This window comes from Bombus huntii, unplaced genomic scaffold, assembly GCF_024542735.1.
Source record: "Bombus huntii isolate Logan2020A unplaced genomic scaffold, iyBomHunt1.1 ctg00000062.1, whole genome shotgun sequence".
In the NCBI taxonomy this organism is placed as follows: domain Eukaryota; kingdom Metazoa; phylum Arthropoda; class Insecta; order Hymenoptera; family Apidae; genus Bombus; species Bombus huntii.
Window position 1 is genome coordinate 152,935 of NW_026099323.1, and position 9,470 is coordinate 162,404.

Genomic DNA, 9,470 nt, shown 5'->3' on the forward strand with positions numbered 1-9,470 from the left:
TATGTTCCGATGACGTTCCGAAATACGACTCTCCTCCTAATATAATTATTTTTTCATTACAATAATATAAGTTTTTTCATGTAATTTTTTGTTACATTTGCGAATTCAACGAGTTACACATGATTTTTCATGAAACACGAACGTTAAAAATATTTGATACAGCTTAATTATAAAAATTGTTAGAAGCAAAAGTCATAGGTACTATGTGCGAGTATCGCATGAAACGAACAGCTATTAAGAGAACTGCAGCAATATTACAAATCAAATAACAAAACACACTCGTCTGTGACGTGGAAATTCTAAAATCTAAAATCTAGAATATTCCTTACCTTTTTTCGCAGATTATAAAATATCTTATTCATACTACCTTGCATCGATAAATCACCGTTCATAGTGACACTTTCAAATCGCCTATCGTTTCTCAATGGATACGAGAATTTCCGTTTATTACTTTAAAAACAACCCGTCCATTGCGTTTCTCTTAAAAAATTCTTTCAACTCTGTTGAAAACCGAGCATCAAACAAGAGACAAACGATTTGTTGTCATGGAAATGTTTGGTTCACACATAAGCAACGCACAAATATAATGATAAAATAGCTGAGTGTGTGTACTGTATAGTAAGATGGATGCAACATGGAAATAGAAAGAGAACATCATGTATAGATACTTCCTGTCCTTGTTTAATCAGGCATGCACACTAGTGGACACTGACGCTGCTCGTATACCGCTGTTACATATTTCCTGTACAAGTGCGCGTCATTAGACAAGGACGGAACATCCTCTCTCTACTTCTCTATCGCGCTTTTAGTTCGCTCACGCGCTCTGTACTTATATCTATTACATTTCCACCATAAGCAGCGGCCGTGCAGTGACTTACAAAAGTTCCGAACGGTTCCATCCTGGGCGGACGGTTAATTGCGTTCGGTACTTCGAGGCAGGAAGGTGAGTACAGAATCGCTCCTCTTAGTACTCTTATTAGAAGTGTTATCATCGAATATAAGTTTTTTCAATAAATTCTTATCGTTTTACAATCTTTCTAGAATACAATGACGTCAGCAATCGATCATTTTCGCGAATTTATTGTAAATTAATTGGGGGAATATCTGGAGTTCTTTATCGGTTTCGACTGTAAAATCAGCAACTATTCGAATTTTTCATTCATAATTGTGACATTTTCGACTCTTCCGTTGTCAAGACCCACTTGAGAGATTTTTGGCACGTTCCATCACCCTTGTTAAACGAGTGCACATTGGTGGATATATTGATTTTAAAAACCAATACGTGTACGAGATTTATTATCTCACTGGGACAAAGAAATCCGTTTTATTCGCGAATTTTCCGTGTTTCTTCTTAATTTTCGTGAGTGTCTGGCGCGGAGCATTATTTGAATGAACTTTTCATCGTTCAGATTATATTTCGTTTAAAAAGATTGAAATTGATGTCGAGAAGAAATGAAACAAGGTGCTCGGGTATTCTTTCGTTTCCCGGGGAAAGAGAAATATGAAAAAAACGGTCGTTCTTCCTTCTGCCATTTTCGTCCATTACCAAAATGGTATGACCCAAGTGTCCCGGGCCGTGAATCAATCAAGCGAATTTTGAATAATTTTTGAATAATATCCAGTTAATAATTTGTGAAACAAATTAATTTCATTTTATTGTTGGAAACAAATTAGTTGGACTTTTCTTTCTTTAGCAGTTTTTGCCAGAGTTGACCTGACGTGCTACTTCAATTTCCATCTTCGCTTCTCGAAACTTCCAACGTCCTTGGTGTTGGAGTCTCCTTGCCCAGGTGAGTACATAGCTTCTAGATACTCGTCGCTGTTCATCCTTACGAGCCTCTCGAGCTTTAGTTGTCAATTGCTATCGTTAAAGGAAGAGAAGCTCGCGACAGATGTTATCGAACAAATCGTTTATTCTCGAAAAGTTCGAACTTGTTCGTTGCGTTTGAATATATATGGACGGACGCTATTTTTCATGACATCATCATGATTTGTCATGTCGTGAGTATAGCTTCTGACTACCATATGTTTGTGATTTATGTGAAATTTGACCACTATACCGTGATAGAATAATATTTCCAATGAATTATAAATATTTTACATTGTGAATTATAAATATTTGTTACAAATTATATCGTACTTGAGGTGAAAATGAACCATATATCTGCTTATGGAATATGAGGTAGTAAATCATTCGAAACATAATAACGATTAATTAAGCACATATACAATAACGTTTACGAATGAATATTGCGAATTATTGTATGGCTTTAATGCGGTATTTAATGTTTTGATTGCGGTCTTTGAAATGGTATCATAGGTGCTGATATAATATCGCGCGAAAAAGGAAAGACCAGTGGTTAATATTGCAGGTGCACCAGTGCGTTGCGCTCGTCGAGGGTGGTTTTGACGCTGGTGCCGAGGAAAGGCGCAGAACGTGTTCGATCGACCCGCGAACGTAGCCTTTTTTTTTTTTTTTTTTTTTTGTACGTGGAGAAATCCTCATGGACACTCCGCTGCTGCAATAATTGCGTAACAGCAGAGTAGTGTCGGACTCCTACCGACTAAAACTCCACGATGACCATCTTATGCGCGTGATAGGGGTGCTCCAGGAACCTCTTATGAATTAACTTCAGTTGCATCCCCTTCTCGCGTTCTCTTGTTCGAGCCGGCTATTGAGTGGGCGTTAGGGGGAGGTCGTTGCCCCTAGTGCTGTCACTTCTTCTGGTCGTAGTCCGTTGGGGTGGTGGCGGGGCGGCTCTGGGTCGTCTGACTGCCATCCTTCTCCATCGTCTTATCCTGCAGGGGTGAGAGTTTTTCTTTCTCTCCCTTTCCGCTCGCTCCTTCGCGAGCATAACTCGCTCGCAGAAGAGGCGGACGGCCTCGTATTCCTGTGACCCTCTCAACATCGCTTCCACAATCGCTGAGGGGGTCCACGTTTCTCCTATGGCGTGCCGCAGGGTGTAGCGGGGCAGCTCCCACGCCGGACGGAGCTCCAGGGTGTGCTGCGCTGTGTCCCTGCCCTCTCCGCAGTGGTGGCAGATGTCTGTCGTCTCTCGCCTTATTCTCTTCAGGAACTCGCCGAACACGCCGTGTCCGGGGAGCACTTGTGTCATCCTGAATGTGAGTGGGAGGCCGTGGCGGCTCCTCCATGCCTCCCAGTTTGGTAGGACCGCATCCGCGCCTCGGTGTTCGCTTCTCCCGTTGATCAGTTGGGATCGCCACAGGTTCCATGTGTCCTCCTCGGCGGTTCCTGTGTCGTTTGGAGCCGCCTGCTCGGTGGGGTCTTCTCCCGGGTGCCATTCTCTCCGGCGGGTGTATCTCTTTTTGAGCGCCAGCGCCCGCAGCTCCCACGGGGGGGACGCGGCTAGGGTGGACGCCGACGCGTGAGACACCGTCCAGTATCCCCTAATGATTCTGATGGCGGTCACTCTGTGCAGCCTTCTCAGGAGCAGAATGCTGCGACGGCTTGCCATCAGGTCGTCCGTCCATACTGGGGCCCCGTACATCACTCGTGACCGAACGACGCCCTCGTAGAGTCGACGCACCGCGTCTCCGGCCCCGCCGATGTTCGGTAGTAGGCCGCACAGGGCATCGGCAGCCGCTGACACCTTCGGGATCAGTGAGTCGAAGTGCGGCTCGAACGTCCACTGGCTGTCGATGGTGAGTCCCAGATACTTCATCTGTGACCCCACCCGGACGGTTTTACCTGCCATGTTTATGCATAGGCCGGGCGGTGGTGTCCCTCGCCTCTTCCTGTCAAAGAACCAGGTGGCCTCCGACTTCGCAGGGGAGACTCTCAGGCCCAGTTCGTTCACGGCACGGATCGCACAAGCCGTTGCGATTCCGCCAATGCGCAGCGTCTCGTGCTAGCCACGACCCTCGACCAGGATTAGGGTGTCGTCCGCATAGCATACTATGGCCGCGCCTGGGGGTAGTGGGCATCGTAGTACCTCGTCGTACGCAACGTTCCATAGCATTGGGCCCAGCACCGAGCCCTGCGGGACGCCACGCTCGACGGATCGCTTTTCCTCTCCTTCCTTACTGGCGTAACACACCCACCTGTCGTCGAGGTAGGCCCGGATCAATCGGACGAGGTAGTTGGGAACCTCGAAGTGCTCCAGGGCCGTCACTATCCTGTCCCATGGCATGGTGTTGAACGCGTTGACGATGTCCAGGGAAATCACCAGCGCCACGCCTTTCCGGGAGACCATGTCCTCCGCAATCGCTCGTACGCGTCTGACCGCGTCAATCGTCGAGCGCCCCTTCCGGAAGCCGTACTGGCTTTCGTGCAAACCTGGCACTTGGCCTGCTATGTGTCGTTCCAAGCGGGCGGCGACTACCCTCTCGAGTAGTTTGCCGACCTCGTCCAGTAGGCATATCGGCCGGTACGCTGACGGCGAGGTCGTCGGTCGGCCCTCCTTATGGAGCAGGACCAGCCTCGCTGTCCGCCACGCCCGGGGGAAGACTCCCTCCCTCAGGCATCTTGTGAAGAGGTGCCGGAGTCTGGGGGCCATGACCCCCATCACTTCCCCCCAGATCCGGCCAGGGATTCCGTCCGGGCCCCGTGCCACGTTGCGGGCGGTCATTCTTCTGGTTGCCTCCCATATCTCCTCCTCTGTGACTTCCCAGTCGTCCCTCCATTCCAGCGGTCGTGTCGTTTCCCGTGGCCGTTCCGCCGCTCTGTTTTCTTGTGGGGGAAAGAGCGTTCCGGTGATCCGCGTCAGCAGTGCAGGTTCTATTTCCGCCGTTATCAGGGGGCCCTTCGCGCGCAGTTTCCGTGTCACCGTCCTGTATGGCCTCCCCCATGGGTCCGACTCGACTGTCTCAACCAGTTCGGACCAGGCACGGTCCTTCGCTTTTTTAATTTCCCTCTGTAGCGAGCGCCGTAGCGCGCGGCACGTCCGGTAGCGCAAGGAGACTTCTTCTTCGTCGCGTCGTCGCCAGCGGCGGGCCCTTAGGTACTGTCTTCGGGCCCGGCCACATCTCGTCCTCAGTTCCGCGATGCCGGGGTTCCACCAGTAAACTTCTCTGCTTCGCACCGTGCCTGGTGTGGCTCGTGGCATGGGTGCGTCGCAGATTGCTGTCATGGCTTGGCGGAGGTTCTCGGCCTCCTCTTCCACGTCTGCTTCGGTCGTCGTTGTCGAGGCCTCCCAGCTCCAAGCTGTTGCTATAGCAGCCGCCCGGAGTAGGTCTTCGTTCCTCTCCTTTATTTTCCATCTGGGTGGTGGGCGCGCGTGCCTCCCCCTCGGCGGGCCGCGCCCGTCGTTTGTCGTCGGCATTCCAGGTCCAGGTGCGTCCACCTCCATGAATATGTAGAGGTGGTCCGACAGCGTCTCGACCCCTTCGGCCACTCTCCAGCCTGAGATCCGCCTGAATGCCTCGGGGGAGGTCCATGTTATGTCAACAATGGAGCTCATTCTGCACGTCACGCAGGTACTGATCGAGCCCCTGTTCACTAGCAGAAGACCAAGTCCCGCGGCCCAGTTTGATAGCGTGCGGCCGCGCGCGTTGGTCCTGGCGTTCCCCCATTCCGTGGAGTGCGCGTTGAAGTCTCCCAGGACGAGCACTTGTCGGGGGAGTCGTCGCCTGACGCAGTCGCCAACACCGTCCAGGAATTCTTCGAACGCTGCCCGTCCGCTGTTGGGTGACACGTACACCCCCACCACCATCATCCCTGCCCACTCGACCGCGGCGTACCCGTTGCCCCGTTCCAGCAGGGCTCCGTGGGCAAACGCCCCGGGCGTTGATGTCCACGTTCCCTTCTTCGAGGGGGCGCAGGCCGGTCCCCCCATCCTGTGCACCGACGGTGTTCCAAGCGCCTCGCAGAGCAGGCATTTCGGGCTCGCAGTAGTGCATGCTCTCGCCTGGTGCCCTGGTTCGCCGCATCTGAAGCACAGGTGCCCCTTGTCCTCCTTGGCGGTGCAGGTCTTCCCCGTGTGTCCTATCCCAAGGCACCTGTAGCACTGTAACGGTCTCCGTTCGATGGCTTCGACCTTCGCCATCAACCAGCCTATGGCGACCTTTCCAGCCTGGGCCAGTTTCCTCACTGCACTGGCAGGGCCTCGTATCCATACGGCGCCAAGTCCGTTCCGGGCGGGGCGGATTTCTCCCAGCCGGATGTCCTCCGGCTTGCAGCCGCTCTCCCTTGCCAGGGTGTTCTGGATTTCCGCCTTGGTGGCCGCTATGTCTATCAGGGACACCCTTGTCTCCGCGGCTCGGAAGGGGGTCGCCACGCGGACCTCGTTCGGGTCCAGAGCCCGCGTCAGCTGTGCTGCGAGCGCTGCGGCCTTCTCCCTTCCCTGGTCCTCAGGGACCTCTAAGATGACACCTCCGGTGATGGTCTTCCGCATCCTCATCGTGTTGATGCCGAGCTCGGCCAGGGAGACACTGTCCTTGGCCGCAGCCAGCACCTCCGCGTAGGATTGGCTCGATTTGTCCGTCAGGGTGATTGTTACCGCTGACGTCCGCGGTGCGCGCCCTGCCTCCCCCTCTTCGTGTGTTCGCCGATCCACTCTCCGGAGTTTTCCTCTGGTTCTCCGCCCCTGTCTCGGGGATCAGCTTCGCCGGCTGCTTCCTCCCTGCCTCCTTCTTCTTTCCTCTTCTTTTCCTTCCGACGGTCTGCCATTCGGTGTCCGCCAATCGGCCTCCCTTGGGTGCTGGGGCGCTTGGGGCTCCAGGCTCCATCCCTCTCGTGTTCGCGACAGGGGCGACCTCCTTTCCTTCTCCTTTTTCTGTTCCCTGCAGTTGTTCCTCCAGTCGGTGCAGCAAGGATCTCATCTCCTCTACTTGGTGCTCGACTGCAGCGAGACGCGCCCTGTAGCTGTTCTCGTTCGCGGTGGGGCGCGAGGCCGGCTCTTTTCGGAGTGCCTCTACCTCCGCCTCCAGTGTTGCTATGCGTCCTTGCGTTATAGCGAGTGCGTCGGTGACAGGGTCCGTTCTCCTCACTAACTCTGTCACGCCCGCGGTGATGGTTCTCGCCGCCTCCTTCAGGGTTTTCCCCTGCGTGACCTTGTGGCCGCGGGGCGCCTCGGCAGCCCTGGCCACCTCGGCAGCCCGGCGAATCAGTTCGGCTCCTATGTCCGCCGTTGTGGCTGATCTCATTTCTTCAGCCGGGTCCGCGGGGAGTTCGGGGGATTCGTTGGCCTTCCTCCTCTTCGCTCGGGGTGCTTCTCTGGCGGGGGTTTCCTCCTCCTCTGTTGCTTCCTCAGTCCATATTCCCTCCTTGTCCAGCGTGAAGCGGGAGGGTCCCTCCTTTGGCGGCATCGCCTTCGTCATGCTCCTGGTGCTAACGTGCGGCGGCTCCGCAGCCAGTTCCGTTTCCCTCCGTCCCCTGGCGTTTTCCTCTACCTCCTTCTCTTTCGCCATGGATGCGTCCGTTTCCCCGTTGGGCGGGAAATGTCGCTCGGTCAGCACTTGCCACTCTGCCAGTCGCTGTCGCTTTCAAGTGGTCCGCGCAACGCGCTTCGACGCACGCGCCAATATGGCTGCGTCTGGGTAGTTCCTCGAGTAGCCCGTGTAGCGGCGCTGTTGTCACGCGTCCTAATATGGCTGCTCCACCGTCCTAACCTCACACTTGTTGGTTTGGTTTAACTCCTCCTTGTCCAGGCAGGACTTCCCGTATCCACACCCGTTTTGCGCTCACAGGCACTAGTCCTCCACTCTGGTTGCCTCCCTTGCCCAGGCTCTCCAGTTTTCCGGAGATTTCGATTACGCTCGCAGCTCCGTCCTCTCTACGTCTGCCTCCCATGTATCCCCACCACTTTTTCCCGCGAACGTAGCCTGTGCTCATACTGCGACAGAGTTCGTTTCAGTTGGGCTCAGTCGCTGTTTGTCCGTCGACAGCGTATAGGCGCGTCAGCCTACGATTCCTTTTTTCTTCTTGTTTCTTGCGAACTCTCTCGCAACAGCCGTTCTATACGTACGCCGCCAGTATATCGCGTGATCATCGTTCCCGTTGCTTCCCTTACCCTCTCACGTCCTTCGAAGGAGACCTCCCTTTGGTTTTTCCTTGTTTGGAGGGAATTCATCGCTCGGACACATGGACTGCGAAGCACGAGGGTTGATCGAGGCATCAGCGTGATGTACTTTTCAGGTTTCATATTTTCTCTATGATACTTTCTAAGGAGAATTTGGAAGATATACATTTTTAGGAAATAAAGGTTTTTATGGAGTCATCGATAAGTTAGAATTTAATTAATTCTCTTATAACAGGTATTCCAATTTTTTAATATATAAATTTAGTTTCCTCTATGGTGTTAGAGAACATAATGCGGGCATTTTATGATATAACGAATATATTCGTATATATTTTAGTTTATTCATTCGTCAAATTTCCCTAGTAGGCCGGCCTGCAGCTCACATGCAGCACTTAGTAAAAATTTGTTTTGTTAGAGGTTGGCCATTCTTCTTGCTATAAAAATATCGTGATGTCATATCATATGATAAAGCACCTTCTGAAAGCTAGATGCTCGATAACGAGCCTAATGATTCTGGGTAGTTTGTAATGTCAAGCTTTGAATTGGCGAGATCGCTCTGCTGTCAAACCGCCGTCCAGCAGCGACCACATTCTTTAACCACGTTCAAGGGGTATATCACGCTACAGAAACCATCAAAGGGTTTGCAAGTTAGTTGCCTTTTAGAAGTGGGGCAGTTGGTTGTTACATGTCATCCGTAGTTGCTGGCTGTTCTCCTTAGTCGCCATACATCATAGAGACGACAGTTATAGTCGCCAGTTGTCCTTGCTAATGGTTGCTTGTTGTCGCTAGTTAGTTCTCGTTATCGTTATGTATTCCATCAATCACGTGAAATTTAACGTATGGGATTTTATTCTTCTTTATTCTTTCTGTAGGGAGATTTTTTAAGACGAGGAAAATATAGAATATTTCAAGACGACGGTAAGGTTTGAATTTAAATAACTATTTTATGATACAACAAAGTGGAAAAACGATTTAATTTTATAAAGTTTAAGGTAATTTTTTAAAAAACTTCGAATTTAAAAGATTCAAATAGATATCTTAAACGTAATTAAACCCTCCATATCGTAAGAAATTAAATGAAATTGCGCAAGAAAGTTAATACATTTAATGTATTATTTTAAACATTTATTTAAAAACATTTATTTAAAATTTAAGTGTAGGCGTTGACGCGCGCGCGCCATTCGAAGCATTTGTCAGTTCGTTACATCTGCGGTAAAAGTTGTAACTACGAAGAAGCTTAGCACATGGTGCGTCTCAAGACGACAGTAAAAAGTATTAAGAGATTTTTCGAGATTTTTTCTTTTAAGTTTCCAAGTACTTTTTCTATTTAACTTCTTTTTTTTGCATTTTCTCACAATATTCGATAAATAGAGACGAAATATGACAGTTCTTAGTTCGGGGATTTATTGGTTCGAAAGTTACTTCAAAAGTGTTTCTGGAGTTCGTGCGGTTAATACTTTTAAACTACTGAGTACGACTTATTCCGTATGG

General features: G+C 50.8%; 2 protein-coding genes across 2 annotated transcripts; both read right to left on the minus strand.

Moving 5' to 3' along the window:
* Positions 1-2,672: 2,672 nt before the first annotated feature.
* On the minus strand, positions 2,673-3,716 carry LOC126876061 (uncharacterized). The gene has a single exon (XM_050638976.1). The coding sequence runs from the start codon at positions 3,714-3,716 to the stop codon at positions 2,673-2,675; it is 1,044 nt and encodes a 347-aa protein (XP_050494933.1).
* A 153-nt stretch (positions 3,717-3,869) lies between these two features.
* On the minus strand, positions 3,870-7,368 carry LOC126876063 (uncharacterized). Its single transcript, XM_050638977.1, has 2 exons — positions 6,508-7,368; positions 3,870-6,413 (listed from the first exon to the last, which is right to left on the minus strand). The coding sequence occupies exons 1-2, from the start codon at positions 7,366-7,368 to the stop codon at positions 3,870-3,872; spliced, it is 3,405 nt and encodes a 1,134-aa protein (XP_050494934.1).
* Between the last annotated feature and the right edge of the window lie 2,102 nt (positions 7,369-9,470).